Source organism: Engraulis encrasicolus, chromosome 2 (genome assembly GCF_034702125.1).
Source record: "Engraulis encrasicolus isolate BLACKSEA-1 chromosome 2, IST_EnEncr_1.0, whole genome shotgun sequence".
NCBI lineage: Eukaryota > Metazoa > Chordata > Actinopteri > Clupeiformes > Engraulidae > Engraulis > Engraulis encrasicolus.
Window position 1 is genome coordinate 18,816,525 of NC_085858.1, and position 15,884 is coordinate 18,832,408.

General features: G+C 42.4%; 2 protein-coding genes and 2 non-coding genes across 5 annotated transcripts in view; 2 read left to right on the top strand and 2 right to left on the bottom strand.

The window, feature by feature from the left end:
* The window catches only part of zgc:158803 (LUC7 domain-containing protein), a 28,193-nt gene extending 23,568 nt beyond the window's left edge, over nucleotides 1-4,625 (top strand). The window contains exons 8-10 of the mRNA XM_063223846.1: nucleotides 452-481; nucleotides 2,380-2,556; nucleotides 3,178-4,625. Of these exons, the coding sequence (XP_063079916.1) occupies nucleotides 452-481; nucleotides 2,380-2,556; nucleotides 3,178-3,433 (463 nt within the window). The 3' untranslated portion in view covers nucleotides 3,434-4,625. The remainder of the gene's footprint in view (nucleotides 1-451; nucleotides 482-2,379; nucleotides 2,557-3,177) is intronic.
* Nucleotides 4,626-6,557: 1,932 nt separating this feature from the next.
* Nucleotides 6,558-6,712, bottom strand: LOC134443752 (U12 minor spliceosomal RNA). Its single transcript, XR_010033731.1, has one exon. It is a non-coding gene; the product is annotated as a U12 minor spliceosomal RNA (small nuclear RNA).
* On the top strand, nucleotides 6,562-15,716 carry poldip3 (polymerase (DNA-directed), delta interacting protein 3). Of its 2 annotated transcripts, none has more exons than XM_063223849.1 (10): nucleotides 6,562-7,275; nucleotides 8,042-8,160; nucleotides 8,278-8,705; nucleotides 9,461-9,520; nucleotides 10,694-10,768; nucleotides 11,607-11,831; nucleotides 12,040-12,117; nucleotides 12,256-12,385; nucleotides 13,361-13,427; nucleotides 14,639-15,716. In XM_063223849.1, the coding sequence occupies exons 1-10, from the start codon at nucleotides 7,205-7,207 to the stop codon at nucleotides 14,850-14,852; spliced, it is 1,467 nt and encodes a 488-aa protein (XP_063079919.1). In that variant the 5' UTR covers nucleotides 6,562-7,204; the 3' UTR covers nucleotides 14,853-15,716. The 2 variants fall into 2 exon arrangements, with proteins under 2 accessions (XP_063079919.1, XP_063079918.1); XM_063223848.1 differs by lacking the exon at nucleotides 6,562-7,275 and adding an exon at nucleotides 7,306-7,691.
* Nucleotides 9,998-10,152, bottom strand: LOC134443761 (U12 minor spliceosomal RNA). The gene has a single exon (XR_010033734.1). It is a non-coding gene; the product is annotated as a U12 minor spliceosomal RNA (small nuclear RNA).
* Nucleotides 15,717-15,884: the final 168 nt, after the last annotated feature.

Genomic DNA, 15,884 nt, shown 5'->3' on the forward strand with positions numbered 1-15,884 from the left:
GTCATTATCACAATATTGGCTGACATTCACTCTGGTCGACCAATTTGCTTTGCTCCTGGCAAATTTGCTTTGGTCGCTCAATTCGCGACCCTCCATAGAGAAATCAACACCTTTTTTGCTCTGGTCTCTAAGTGTACACCTGTAGTTAGCCCTATCCATTGTTCCAGCTGCGCATGATGTTAAAGTACTACACCATACCTTTGCATTGAACTGTCAAGGAGATTTTAACTTGTGCTTTGAAAGTTCAGTGAATATGTCTACTACGAATATATCTGTAAATGCTTTTTTAAGTATATCACCATTAAGGTTAATGTCCATCATCGCACAGGAACAATGTTTTTAGGAAAGAAAAATGCTTGAGGTGCATCTCAGCACTGCTCAGTATATTCATACTCCCTATCAACAATAAGTAACAGTGAAAATGCCCCTCTGTTGCCTTTGTCCTTTTCAGATCAAGATCCAGAAGTGCGGAGAGATACAGGTGAATGTTACATTTGTATCTTACTCCTTAGGCCCACTGTGTTTTTGTTTTTGGTGTTACGCGCTGCTGTTACACCAACACATTTTACAGTAACAATAGTCATCAGAACACTTGAAATGAAGTCATGGCTCCACAATGCTATCATAATGGCCCTGGCAGATATGTTGGCACATTAATTAAACAGAAGCGGATTATGCGAGACAGAATTTCCGTATTCTTCATGAATGTACCCAAGATGTGCGGCATAGGAGGGACTCCACACAGAAGCTGATTCCATATCCCTAAATCAGGGGTGGGGAACCTTTTTCATTCGAAGGGCCACTTCAAGTTTATCCAAGGGTCATATACATCCTCCGAGGGGCGTATGGGCAGTCATGGGTGAGCGGTTAGGGCGTCAGACTTGCATCCCAGAGGTTGTCGGTTCGACTCCCGACCCGCCAGGTTGGTGGGGGGAGTAATCAACCAGTGCTCTCCCCCATCCTCCTCCATGACTGAGGTACCCTGAGCATGGTACCGTCCCGCCGCACTGCTCCCCATGGGGCGCCACTGAGGGCTGCCCCCTTGCACGGGTGAGGCATAAAATGCAATTTCGTTGTGTGCAGTGTGCAGTGTTCACTTGTGTGCTGTGGAGTGCTGTGTCACAATGACAATGGGAGTTGGAGTTTCCCAATGGGCTTTCATTATGACCACAAACCAGGATTTCTCCCTGCACTTTAGGCTTATATTGAAGGCAGCCACCTTTAAAACAGACTCCACCTTCTTTAGTTCCCCTCAATATAACTTAATTGTATGTAAATGTATTTTTTAAGTTTCCTTTACAAAATATGTCACATTTCATGTGAAGCTGCAATACATTAAAATTATATGGGGGGGGGGTTACAACGGCCTCAAGAGTCGCAAACGGCCCTCGAGACATGGGTCCCCCACTCCTGGCCTAAAAGAAGCATCACTCAGGCATGTTGAAAAGGGTAGCGTATGTTGGCTAGTCACCAGGGAAAAGGGAGGGAGAGTGGGAGGTTAAGGGAGAAATGTGGTGTGTTATTCATTCTATAGAGCTTGAAAGTCCCGCCCCTTATTTCACGGGACCTAAGCTGACCATCTAACAACATGGTAGCGAGTAAATATCTTCTGATCTCAGTCATTATATGCGCTGGACTACAAATATGCTGTTTAAGAGGCTAGATAACGATTATTAATGCATAAGTATCAATGTTTTGTTCCGAGGCCGTCTGCATGAAAAATTTAAAGAAACACAGCTTTCTAAAAAGTTTGGGGGTTCGCACGAAAAATTAAACAAAAATATCAGAAACAACATATATGGAGCTTGTGGCACAACTCGAAGGGGATCGATATATCATTTTAATACCGCCATTGGATTACATGCTACGATTTTCGGCTAAAAACGTTGTTGAGGTCCCATGAAATTGGGGGAAGTGACGTCACTTTCAAGCTCTATAGCTCTGTTCAAGGTTGCAGACGGTCTGTAACAGCAGGAAATGGTACAGTGGGGCATGATAAATGCTAAATGCTTTTTATGCCCTAATTTAATTTAGTGCAGGATGCTTCATTTGGTATATGAATATCAAATAGTATTGTTTTTTTATTCAGTCAACAGCATTCCTTTGCTTCCACAAAATATTGCTTTACACTGAAGTTAAAGTGTACTGGGCATTTTCAAATATGGATCTCTGAAGTACACATGATATGACGACACCTGACAGAAATGAATGCCTAACTAATTAAGTGTCTTCTGCAAAAGTCTATCTTTGGATTGTGTAGCTGACAGTGTTTGTAGCATGCAGCGGTGGTGTGGAGTTGGTTCTGGGAGGGAAAAAAACAATGATGCAACTTCATGTATGAGTTTTCTGAGTTAACTGTGGCACCTCTCCATGTTTTAGGGATGGAAGCAGCTCTTCTCGCCATGCAAGACGTCACAAGTCGTCGCGGTCGCGTGAGGAGGGAGGGGAGAGGGATAGAGACAGAGACAGAGAGAGGAGGCACAGACACAGGCACAAGGACCGGCATCGCTCACGCTCCCACTCTCACCCTCACTCCCACAAGAGCAAGAAGAAGAGGTAATGGACTTTTGCTATAGACCAGGGCTGTCAAACTCAGGTCCCATTAGTTAGGCCACTGTGGGCCAAATTTGTGTTAAACACCCCTGCTATAGACACTGGCACACTATTATGTCCTTCGGCCCAGACTTTTATCATCTTTTTATTCTGCTGTAAGACACAGATGACAATGACTGACATCCACATTCAGGAAGTGTAGCAATTAGCCCTGAACTCAGAGCATTCATGGTAAATATTAAGAGGTTGAAAGAAAAATGTCTGCACACTTAAATCCCCTTTGTGCTCTTTTTAATGATAGGCCAAGCTTTTGGCATTCGGACCGAAAGCTTGGCCTATTATTAAAAAGAACACAAAGGGGATTTAAGTGTGCAGACATTTTTCTTTCAATTTTACAGTTTTTGTTAATGTTTGGCACCTTTTAATCGTGAGTGTGGTGTGATCCGGTTAAACACAATATTGAGAGAATAAAAGTCAGATTTGAAATGATAGCTGGCCATAGGCTAAAACCAAGTGCATTCTGTTCTAAATAAACATCCCATGGATACTCAAATCCTTGGGTGTTCTTGCTATGACATATCAACATGTTTGTGACATATCCCCTCCCACGGTTGTTGTTCCTAGGTCGTCCAGGGACCGCTCGCCCCACCAGAGGGAGAGGGGCTACTCTCCGGGCCAGGAGGAGATGGGCCAAGAGGGCATGGGCCAAGAGGGCAGCCGCGGCGGCATGAATGAGGTGCCTCCGCACAGGGACACGGAGAGGCTGATGATGGACGAGGAGTGGTCGGCCTCCCCAGACGTGCCCAGGGGCCGCGAGGAGCACTCGCCCTCCCCGGACAGGCGCTCCAGTTCAGAAGAGCGGGAGTCCGGGGAGCTCTAGAACAAAAAGACCGGGATTGGGAAGAACGGTTTACCGAGCCACTGAGAGCATGTGTGCAGGGCAGATGGAGGTGGTGTGTGTGTGTGTGTGTGTGTGTGTGTTGAATGCGTGTGTGTGCCTGCGTGTGAGAATGTGAGCATGTGTGGATGACTGATGTACATTTACTACTATATGAATTGTGGGTGGCAGCAGCAGGAGGGTGAGGACCAGGGTCAGGGCCAGGGCCAGGGCGAGGTTAACGGGTTTGGGCAGAGCAAGACGAGGTGCCTGACGAGCAGAGGGAGCTGCAGTGTAGGGAACATACATGTGTAACCAGACGTGGAAGGTCGATTACCTCAGCGTTGGTAGACCATCTCCTTTGAGGAGGGCGTAGAGTGGCTGAGTGGAGTGGAGGTGGTGCAAGATGGAGTGGAATGTGGAGATCCTACCAAAGGCTTCATTTTAGCTTTTTTTTTTTTTTTTAGTACATTTTTTTTTTTAAACTGAAATCATTGTTTATGGATACTTGCTCCCTTGTCACCGCTTAGGCCGGGGACATGCTTGCTGTCTGACTTAAATTTACGCACGCAACTGTGTGCGACTGAGTGCACATACATGCCAAAAGACCTATCAGAGATCTACGCACGATACTGGAGGTATCACATAGTGTCAAAATAGACATAAATTGTGTGCTTATCCTGCAGCAAGCACGTCCCCAGCTTTAATTGTATAAGCGATGGCTGTATGTGTCCAAATCCCCAAAACTCCTCTACAAATACAGTGTATATTCGTATGGATTTTTTTTCTTTCTTTCTTTCTTTTTGAGATTTACTGGCCACTGGTCGCCAAACAGTCTCACCTACAATCCCCTATGGTCAGACCAGAGAAGTGTTTCAAGTAAATGGTCAAGTGACAATACAGGGTGATTAAAGGGTAAATCTCTCTATTAAAAAAAAGTACCCTGTGAATTTGATCTTCTGGCACTATTAACAACTCTAGAACTACTCTCTCTGTACTTTGAGTTGATTTACAAACAGGATTGTCACTGAACTATTTGCTTCTAACATACGTGCCCTTGTTTCATCTTCTTGCCACTAAAATGTATTCCACTCCGAGTAGCAGAGACTGAAAGATTGTCATGCAGTCTTGCCAACAAATACATGGTTCTGATGGTGCAGAGCGGGAAGCAAAAATAAATCTCCACTTGACTTCAGTATGGTTATGTTTTCATGTGCTCTTAAGCCGTAATTTGGTGTTTCAGTGGACAGAGATCAGTTGTACATGATTCATTATCACTAAAGTGTGAAGACAGATGTTGATGGGGAGACTGGTTCCTACCTTTTTCTTTTGGATGTTTTTTTTTCCTGCCTGAAGCATACCAAGGAATGAGAGTGTGTGTTGGCATGCAGCTTTTTAAAGGTGATGGGCTGTATGGGCACCCCAGCTCCCTGCGCCATTCACAATAAAGATTTATGCCTCTAAAACGTGTGTGCACCTTTTGATGTGGGGTATAATGTAACTAAGCGGTCAAGTGTACTTAATTGTCAAAAATGTATGTAACAGGGTTATCACAGAAGTATGAAATTGCACATGACCAGTCTCCAATGTGCAGTTAAACTAAACATACGTAGAAGAAATTGACAAAAATCACCTACACACACACACACACACACACTGCTGTAAAACCACACATTACAAGAGGTTATTAATTGTCCGTTAGATAGGTCTGTCAGAAAAGCTGTGGCTTCTATTTTACACTGGTAGAATGGACAGGGCTGTATTAAAGGGGTATGCCACTATTTTGGGGCTTAATACAGGTAAAATGGTTGGCTGTGGTTTTTAAAGGTGGTAAAGTGTCTTATTTTTCACGTAAGACGTTGTCTTGCTTTAAGACAAGTTAAAAGAGGGAGCATGTCGCTAAGCTAGTGAAAGTCAATGCATCCGTGTAGCATGCTACAGTGATCCATTGACTTTCACTAGCTTAGCTACATACTCCCTCTTTTAACTTGTCTTAAAGCAAGACAACGCTTAACATGCAAAATAAGACACTTTACCACCTTTATAAACCCCAGCCAACGATTTTACCTGTATCAAGCCCCAAAATAGTGGCATAACCCTTTAAGCTATCCTGGGGCCCCTAGGCTACAGGTTATGGTGCTCGCCACCCCCCAAAAAGGCCAATTTTGCAATGAATGTTCATAGACATTGTCATAAATAGAAGCTAAGAATTAAGTATAGCACATCTACCAACTGAACTGAACGCAACAGATACAGTCCTCAAAATTGAATCTTGTCACAATTCTGCAATGTTTGACTTGTGGCCAATCAGGGGACCCCCATGCTGCAGCCATATCTAACCTGTACAATAATGGATTGCTGAACTGCCAATCCAGCCTACGATAGACTATAATAGTGTTTTTCAAAGTGGGAAGTTGGGAAAAGTATAGCAAAACAAAATGTGTAACTGAATAAATTGAACAATGTACACCAAAATAAACAAAAAGCTTGTGGCTCAGTATAAATGGGACTGCTGTTTTATATACCCCAGTGGGGCACTGACTCACATACCTAGATTATGGTTGTGAAAGGGGGTGTGTAAGTAGAAACAGTATGGCGTGGTCCTTGGCTGAAATCAACCGGTATATGGGAGCCTTGTCATGGTTAAGTTTGGGAACCCCTGGGCTAGAATATTTGTCTATTACCTGCTAGGCCTACTCATGAAAGTGTAGGGAGGGACGGTTCGCCCTTGAGTCAGAAATGGCCTCACAAAAAAGGGACTCACAAAGTTTATCATTCATTTTTTTAAGTGCTGCCTACAGAACAACAAAATCATAGGCCTACACTAAGACAGTTTCTGTGTTTGAAAATGACAAATAGAGTCACAGTTGGAACAATGAAAATATAATGTGGGTTGGATATTTGTTGTAACGATTCATAACACTATTTTAATGGGATAGATTAATTAGTTAGTGCCAGAAAATAACTAAAATGCTTAATATTGCTAAAAAAAAATAATAAGAAAAACAATAAGGCTCAACTGTGTTCGACTCTCATTACAGAACCTGATTGATGGAATCTACTGACAACGACCAAGCATTGTCAATTCCTAATGTTCCTTTCATATTTCATTTTACAACTTTGAGGGAGGGTAGATCCTAGGATTGCAAGGCATCTCGCGAAGTAAGCGAGTCACCTCTGCAAACAGACCTGAACCCTTTCAAAAATTCTTCTCGTTAGTGATTACGAGGACACGGGCGTCACCCCGCGTCGTTATTTTCCTTACTCATCAGTTTAAGGCATGAAGGTTTGAACGGGTGCAGAGAGAACTTATGTTGGGCGACAAGCGTTTCAGTCATGGTGGGGATATCAGAAACTTGTCATTAATTCGCAGATGTGGATAAGATCTTGTTTACAAGTAAGGATTTTTCATTGCTCTATTTGCATGATTTTTCATTTTTATGCGTATTTCAAGCAATAAAGTAAGTGAAGTACAACATTTACTTCTCGCAATGGATCATGGGTATTTTCTGACTAAAGCCAGTCAGACCTAGCTTTTCGACTACTGTAACTTCAGCCACTATGTTTAATTCTGCTTGGACTTCTTATTGTCATAAAACATACAAAACGTACACATGTCGGCTTATATTCACAAGCAACCCAAGATATCACAACACTGGCATCATCTCAAAACAACCTTTTTGGCTCATGTCGGCCACCATGGTATAGATTTATGACATCACACATAAACAATACGCGTGCGCAGCACATGAAGCAAGCAAGCTGTAAGGAACGATGGCGGATCTGTCCCTCGACGAATTGATTCGCCGACGAGGTTTCAGCAGCAACAGAGGGCCTGTTAAGAGGTAACATTCCCTGCGATATGCGAAACCATTTCTAAAAACAGATTTGACCGAACTCACGTACAGTCGATTAATGTAATTTTGACTGAAATGCGTTTCTAGTATCGCTAGCGTCCTGTTATTGGGTCCGCCTTCTCGTCAACACTGATTGGATCAAGGATGTTTCTTCCTTCCGAACCCTTCAACAAAGTGCATTTTGATTCGCTACTGACCATCGGTCCTGTGGCTAGTGTGTAAGCTAGCTGGTTTGCAACATTTCATTCAGTATTGTTTGTGTCAGGCGTTTTATGTTTTCATTTAATGAAATCCACTCTGTTGACTTATAAGTTGGGATATAGAAAATATAAATCTTCGAAACATTATTTCTGTTCAGTAAACACATCGTTGACCGCCCCAACCATTATAGCACTTGACAAAATGTAAGTAACTTTGGCTAACACTAGCTGGCAAGGTAACAACGTATGGACGGCTATTTAATAACATAATGCGTTTAATGCAATTTTGCTATGTACTAAACAAACACTGTTTTGCATAAAACCTGTATGTGGTGTACTGTATGTGGTGTGTCTGTCTGACAATTTTGGTTAGTCGTTGTCATAATGACGATTGACACGTTCTCAGGTCTGGTAGGTGATGCGCCCGGCCTGATTATTGGCAGGGCTGGGTATGCTTGGCTGGACGAAAGTCAAGCACAACTATTGTGTGCTCTCTGTTCGATATGTGCTCTTTGAATGCGTGTGTATTTCAAGACTGCACGTTTATCTTCCAGGCCTATGTTTGGTAGAGGAGCAGGCTCAGTTGGTAGAACGTTTGACGCACGTCAGAAGATTGGGGCTGGAGATGTCAGGCAGAGGCTCGGCAGTAGTGGACAAACGGGTCCAGGATCCAGTAAGTAACTTAATATTTTTTGAAAATTACAAAACAAGTGGCAGGTGCTTCTGTTTTGCGTACTACATAGCTGCGGAGAGGCATAATGGCACAATGTTGTCTTGTTCTTTCCTTCAGGTTTTCAGGTGAAAGATGCCAGGGAGAAGCTAGGCCAAAAGGATGCCCGCTTCTGGATAAGAGGGCGAGGGGGAGGTGGTGCAGCCAGTGGCGTGCAAGATGCACGGCAGATGATCAACTCCCGCAAACAGCTAGGACCAAACCCAGTGGGCAACCCTCTTCTTACCCACAAGACCCTTGGAGCGGGGCTGCAGACCACCTTCCAGGTCCATAACAACAATGGCGCACCGAGCGCCAGCATCAGACCGTTCCCATCTCCCCCTCAAGGACTGGGGCTGGGCGTCAGAGCAGGGCTTTTGCCGCAGCCAGGCGGAGGGATAAAGAAAGTGGTGGACGCACGGGACAGGTTAAGCCTGAAGAGGAGCATCACAGGAACGGCTCCTGCCACAAGCACACAGCCACCTATGAAAATCACTAAAACCATTCAGGTAGGGAGTTTCAGTGCTGTTCCCTGAACTGACTTTTTATCCTGGTAAAATCACAGGTGTTGGTACCACGTGTCTATGTAGGTCACTTTCAAGTGGTTCTTGCATTCAATCAGTTGAATCAAGGCCTTTGAGGAGGTGTTGTAGGTTCTCAGTTTTGTCTGTTGCATCTTCAATTTAAAGGAACAGTCCACCTTATTTCAGGACATTGCTTATATGGCCATGGGTGAATATAACATTACAAAGGATTTTTCCTGAAGGTTTTTGCAATGGCTTGTGTGACAGTAGGCTGTATCCATATTTAACATATTAACAGAAGTCTATGGTACCAAATAAAACATCATCAAATGTACGTATAAAGCAGTCTATAAAATGAATGTAAAGTTCACAAGAGTTAGAAATGGCCATTTTCCGGTAATTCCGTCCAGTGGCTTGATGCTAATGGTACCATTTACTTCCAGTGCTTGTGTTAAGCCATGCAGATAATGCAAATCTAAGTACTGAACACATTTGAGAAAAAAATATATGCACATTACTATGTAATACTTTGAAATATTGAAAATATGTGAAAATCGAAAAAGGGTGAACTTAACCATGCTATTTCAATATTGATCACCCAGATTTTTTTCGATTTTTTTCTACAGCATGGTAGAGAGTGAAATCATTTATTTTCTCTTCGTGTACCACTGTTTTTATTTTTGACCTCAGTTGCATCTCAGAACTTTCTTATTCAAAGGTTTGTCCTTGTCTTCTTGCAGCAAAGGCCAGTAGGAATGGCAAGTGACTTCCGTGTCAATGTTCCTTCCAGGGGACCTCAGGTGAGTAACGAGAGTCCTCAGGTGTGCCATTTGCTGTGTGGTGTGCAGCTAAGCACTCTACTATTTGCACAGCACCAGTGCAACTATAGGGTTGAAGTGTGACTGTATACGTACACCGTAAGTGGGCGACAGAATCATTATTTTCTTCATGGAGGGTTGACAATTTGAGCAGCCAAAGCAAATCTCAGGAATGAATTTTTTTTTAACATTATGGTAATAAGCTATGGCATGGTTCACTGGAAACTAATTGGAATGTTTATACAGTATCCTCGAATGTCCCAGGTTGATCAGCCATTTTGCATCAAGAGTGAATGAATTAATTGGTGCCTGTAAAAAAATACTAGATTGTGTAGAAAGTTACTGTATCATTATTGTAGCAATAAACACATTGTCCTCTTAATGTAACTTGTTGTGGTGAAATAAATGACTGGTTCTGTTATTCTTTAGAGATTGCTTTTATATTTACAATGCTGGGGGAGGGTAGATCCTAGGTTTGCAAGGCATCTCACAAAGTAAGTGAGTCACCTCAGCAAACAGACCTGAACCCTTTCAAAAATTCTTCTCGCTCGTGATTGCGAGGACACAGGCGTCACCCTGTGATGTTATTTTCCTTACTCATCAGTTTAAGGCATAAAGATAAACAGGTGTGCAGAGAGCCCTTGAGTTATGGGACAAGCATATCAGTCATGGTGGTGATATCAAAACTTGTTATTAATTCATAATAATGGACACATTCATGTTAAGAACTTAGTGTTTTGCAAGGGAATATTTATGTGTTTTTTGTGTTCTTTTTTTGTTGTAATTTCATCAGTGAAGTAAGGAAAGTACAACATTTACTGTTTGCAATGGATCATGGGTATTTTGTACCCGCCCCTGATTGTTCTACGTGGACTGCAGTAATTTCAGCCACTTTGGTGTGATAGTTTGCTTGGAACTCTTGATGTCATGCAAGGTTAAAAATACAAATAGATCTCAATTCACAAGTATTGTGAGGACTTCTGTGATTAGCCAAATTAAACATATTAATATATATCATGGTGAGAGTGAATAAATCGAATTCATGGCATACCCTCTTAAACAACCTCAGCTCTTTTTTTTTTTCTTTGGTGTACACAGACAGTGAGCGCAAATGTTCTTGTACATCATATGTGTTTTGTTTTCTCTCCATTACAGTCACTCCTAAATGATGGCGCTATCCCTGCAAAACAGATGAAGATAACCACTGCTAATAATCTGATACAGCAACGGGTAAGTAACTGCAGCACTCCTGGGTTCTGGCTGTCCCACACACGTGTATAGTTTCAGTGTCCAAATGGTTAAGGCTATTGCAGTTTCAGACAAGGCAACTTCTGTAAGTGAAGGTTTTGTCAGGACAAGTCCTAGCTCTGGAGAGCAAAAGTGACTGGGATGATTCTTTGGTCCTGGTTAAAAAAATAAAAAAACAGGAAAAAAGAAAAATGGGTTGGTTTGATCTTGGAGCAGCTGTAGACCAGTGGCGTGCACTTTCCACCCTCAACTTAACTGCAAAATTTGAGGGTGAAGTGCAGGTCCAATTCACGTTCTGTCTGATACACTTAACGGAAATGACGGTTGTCGCGGGTCATCAGAGTTTACCAACCGCCAATATACAATTCATCACGGAAGATACTGTTCCTTATGTTGACAATTTTTTCAAGTTACCCCTTTCTCTTATACACATGGCTATTGTCTTTGGAATCAAAACTATGCCGTCATCAGAGATCCGGCAGTTTAACCAATCTGACACTCAACTACGTAACAAACATGGCGGCCGTTGAGTGCGAAAAGTGTACGTAACTCCACACTTCAAAAAACGGCCGGTTTGAGAGCGTTATTTTTTTTTAAGGGCTTTTGTATTTATTTGTGATGGAAGTGGAGTGGGGAGAGGAAGTGGAGTGGAGTGGAGTGGGGAGAGGGAGTCGGGGAAGGGTAATGACCAGTGTAGGAATCGAACACGGGTCACCAGCGAAGTGGCCCAGTGCCCTAGCCTGATTTAGCCTGAGGTCTTATTGTTTTTAATCGTAAAAGTTTAAAAAATCCAACTCTACTCTGTCTTTCCTCCCTTTAGCCTGGGTCCATGGGATCATCATTATCATCCTCATCATCGTCGTTCTTCAGCAGCGCTGCCATGTCCGCTCCCATAACCAAAGTGGTGAAGAACGATGCCTACACTGCGCCACGTCCCCCCGCACCGGCTCCTGCCACACGGCCTGCCGCTGCTGCTGCTGCCTCCACAGTCACAAGGCACGCCCAGCAGGCAGCAGCCCCCAGCGCTCCCCCTGCCCCTCCACAGGTACCATATGATACAATAACACTTTGTATTTCACTGAAATTCATTCCGCATCCCTGAACAAGGCTCGGACTTGTAGCACCACAGGACGAAAACTGCTGTCTGTGTTTGTCTTTGTTTGTGATATACATTACTATGGTAACCCGTGGCCATCTCATCCAAGCCTGTATAGCCCTCATGGTTTTGACACTTTTGCCATTTTTCCCCACAGCCTGTGTTCAGTCCTTTGGAAGGAACCAAGATCACAGTGAACAATCTCCACCCCAGAGTCACAGAGGAGGACATTGTAGTGAGTAGACGCCCTCACACTTTTATCTCTTTTCATGACACACCAAATTCTGTCCAAATGTAAATGTTGCTGCTCTTTAATGGTACACATTTCTGATCCATTGTTGTTTTTTGGTTTGTGTTTGATTGTGCACCACAGGAATTGTTCTGTGTTTGTGGCGCCCTGAAGCGAGCACGACTTGTGAAGCAGGGAGTTGCTGAAGTTGTGTTTGTCAAGAAAGACGATGCCATTAGTGCTTACAGGAAGTACAACAACCGCTGCTTGGATGGTGAGCATTTTGGGCCAGCATAATTTACCAAAATGGTAGTACCAGACCTATTTATGGGATTTCATTTCAGGAAACTGGACAAACTCCCTGCCATTTAGTTGTTTTCGTTAGCCACTTTAGTTTTTTTAATCACCAAAAACACGCACACTGCTGATGTGACTTTGTTTTTATGGTGTTTGGTTGCATTTTTCTGCAAAATCTTCTAGAAAGAACAAGCACTATGTTCCTGTGCTATATTGTTTTCAAAGTCACTGCCTATACATGCACTTTGGGAGATTCAAATTACTGGCTTAGTTTGATTGAAGTTGGAGTTAAAAGTTGTGGATAGACCTTAGCCAAGCGGAAATCAAATTGAACTGGAGTAAAAAAAAAAAAAAAAAAAAATTAAGAACGGCCAGATACCCACTCTCCCTTCTGTAAATTACCAAAGATGTTTTAATCATAGAAACAGAAGAATCCTAGAAATGGAGAGCTCGTGCGGATTATTGAGCGTGAGAGAAGAAGTGCCCGCATGCTGCTTTTTAATTTATTTTTTCATCAGCTACATTGTGCAGGAAAGTAAGGCAGAGGAGAAATTGGCGCATGTGCTCAATTTAGCAGCTTGCGATTATCAACTTGTATACTTAACAATGTGTCTGTTATTAGTTAGTATAGTAATTTGTCATTTCTAATGTGAGAAATCTTGCTACAAATTTAGTTTGCCTCAGTAGCGGCCTAAACAAGATTGTCACGGTCATTCAATAATTCGATTTCTTACAGTGCAGTGTGATTTTCATACAGTGGATTTCTCAAACTTTGAACTTTGCTTTATGATTCCCAGTAGTTCGACTAAGCTGTGCATGTATACATACTGAGTGGTGCATTTTGAATTCATCCATTCATTCACATGACCAACTAAAAAAGATTTCCATTCAGTAGTCCGTTCAAACAGGCACTGGTCATGAGCGCTGATCAATTGTGTTTGTTCCCCAACAGGCCAACCAATGAAGTGTAATCTACATATACAGGGAAATGTCATCACCTCTGATCAACCCATTCTTCTGTAAGTCATTAACTGCTACCAGTCCACGCATTAATACCAAATATGTCAACATTGTGTTGAAGTCATGCAAACTAAAGCTAAACGAATTTGTGGGTGTGCATCTTTAAACAAAATGCTTTGGTGACTAACATTTTATTCTACTAGCCTGGATGCACTGAAAGGAAAACAAAGAAAGAAATGCGGTTATTCAGTATGATTTATGGCCACTGTTCACCATTTAAAAAGTGTAAGGTGCGCGCACATCCCAAGGTAACAAATTGCTGCGGGTGCAGAATATCAAAAAACTCATAAGGAGAAAAGGAGGAGAAATATTAGCACACCGCAAAAGCTCTGCTGGTCGAAACGTTGTGCCATTTTCTTCCATATTAAATCACGACAAGGGAGCTTTTGCGGTGTGCGAATATTTCTTCTCCTTTTCTCACTGTTAGCCGCTTACCACTGTTACCCCTTTCAATTTGACCAATGCAAAGAGGGGACTTTTCCTAAATCCCGCTGTTGCTTTCATGTTTGCTCCATGGGGGGCAAATGTGGAGGTCGTTACGGTGCCCTCGTGGATTTGTTATGGCTGCTGGATTATATCATGTGTATTTTAGTCTCCTGTTTTACTGCCCAACTGTTGATGCACACTGAGCTACATCCCTTTGAATGAAATGTGCTCTTCAAGTACAGATGGCATTGAGACTTTATGACTGTTTTGTCTGTGAAAAGCACATACAAATAAATGTCATTTGATTTTACTTATGTAGTGTATGCTGCTATCTGATTGACTTGGTGCTGTAGGCCTATTAGAGGGACACTGTGTGAGATTTTTAGTTGTTTATTTCCAGAATTCATGCTGCCCATTCACTAATGTTACCTTTTTCATGAATACTTACCACCAGCATCAAATTCTAAGTATTCAGTATGACTGGAAAAATTGCACTTATCATACATGAAAAGGGGGATCTTCTCCGTGGTCCGCCATTTTGAATTTCCAAAAATAGTCTTTTTTAGCTGCAAAAATGACTACTTGGACCATACTAGAAAATATTTGTTTATTACTTAGTAAACTTCCATGTAAAGATCAAATGTGGCAATAGGCATCCCAGTTTCAATGAGCAGCATAGTTGCAGTACCTTTTTTGACCATTTCCTGCACAGTGTCCCTTTAATGGTCCCTCAATGTTCCCTTTATTTTTAAGCAGTATATTACATATTTTTTTGAACTTTCAGGAGACTGAGTGACACCCCCGGTTCTGGTGGCGGAGGGCGGAAAGACGGACTCCCAGCCAGTCTGAGTCGCCCGGGCGGCCGTCCCGCTTCATCCCAGCCCGCGGCGGAGGTGGACCCCCAGACCATCCTCAAGGCCCTCTTCAAGTCCTCTGGCCAAACACCCACCACAGAGCCTGCCAGCTCCCAAGCCACAGCCTTCAGCATCAAGATTTAACAATGATCCACCCTACACAGACCCAGTTTTTTTGTTCGTTTGTTTGTTTTTTTTTTTGTCCGTGATTTCGTTCCAATAGACACATAAGCCCGTAGGCTGTGCATCATGCCGTACATATTTATTTGTACTACCAAAATAGAATTTGCTTAAAACACACATACATGTAGGGAGTGTTACTTTGGGGGTGGGGGGACTTTCTTTTTTTTTTGACCATGTCCAGTTGTTCATCTTTTAAGTCAGCATGCAATTCAAGCAGTGTTGCCCATGGCAGTAGTGTTGATTGTTAAATAGCTTGTGTATTGCAGTGGATGAGCCAGAAAAAATGCTGACGTGTAAGTTGTTTGTACATTATTTACTTTCAGTTTAAACTGCTGTCTGAGTTGAAGGAAGCAACATGTTTTAAGGAACCGTGTCTGTCTCAAGGTACATTTTTAACATGCCTGTGTTCAGATAGTTCACATTGAACGCAACCTTTTTGAAAGATGAGATGCTTGTTGCTTGTTTTTGGTTTTGATCTATTGACCCCCCTTTTTTATATGTTCCATAAAGAGATATTCTGTCAAGTACCAGAAGTAATGTCATCCAGAAAATGTAAAAGAGGACTGAAGCCTTACGTAAATTAAATGACTTGTCCACAAGCTGCCGGTTTCCATCCTTATGTACAATGAAAAAAATGTGTTGTGGAAGTTGTCACTTTGTCAGTAGACTGTTTTGCTAATGCAAAAAAGTCTATCTAAAACAAAATTGTCTGTCAAACTGTAAATGACTACTATTTCTACATTGTTTTAAAATCTGTCACACAAAGTTGGCGAGAAGAGTCCTGTAAGTGCATTACCCTCAGTAAAATACTTTCATTTATATATACATACGCACAATCTGTCTGATTATTGGTTGAGAATCCATTGGCATGAAGGTGTACAAATTAGTGTTGGAATAAAAGCAACCCAAACATTGTGTAAGCTGTAGTGTGCAGGCTAGCCACAGAAAATGGCTTCACAAAACGGGACTCACTAGTTTGACGCCGTGTCGCCC

What these genes read in the sequence shown, in the direction of transcription:
- poldip3 (XM_063223848.1), top strand. Translation starts at nt 7,573, where the DNA reads ATGAAATCCACTCTGTTGACTTATAAGTTGGGATATAGAAAATATAAA. An exon ending in ATAATCTGATACAGCAACGG is followed by an intron (nt 10,769 to 11,606) that starts GTAAGTAACTGC and finishes TCCTCCCTTTAG; the next exon opens with CCTGGGTCCATGGGATCATC. An exon ending in TCACAGAGGAGGACATTGTA is followed by an intron (nt 12,118 to 12,255) that starts GTGAGTAGACGC and finishes TGTGCACCACAG; the next exon opens with GAATTGTTCTGTGTTTGTGG.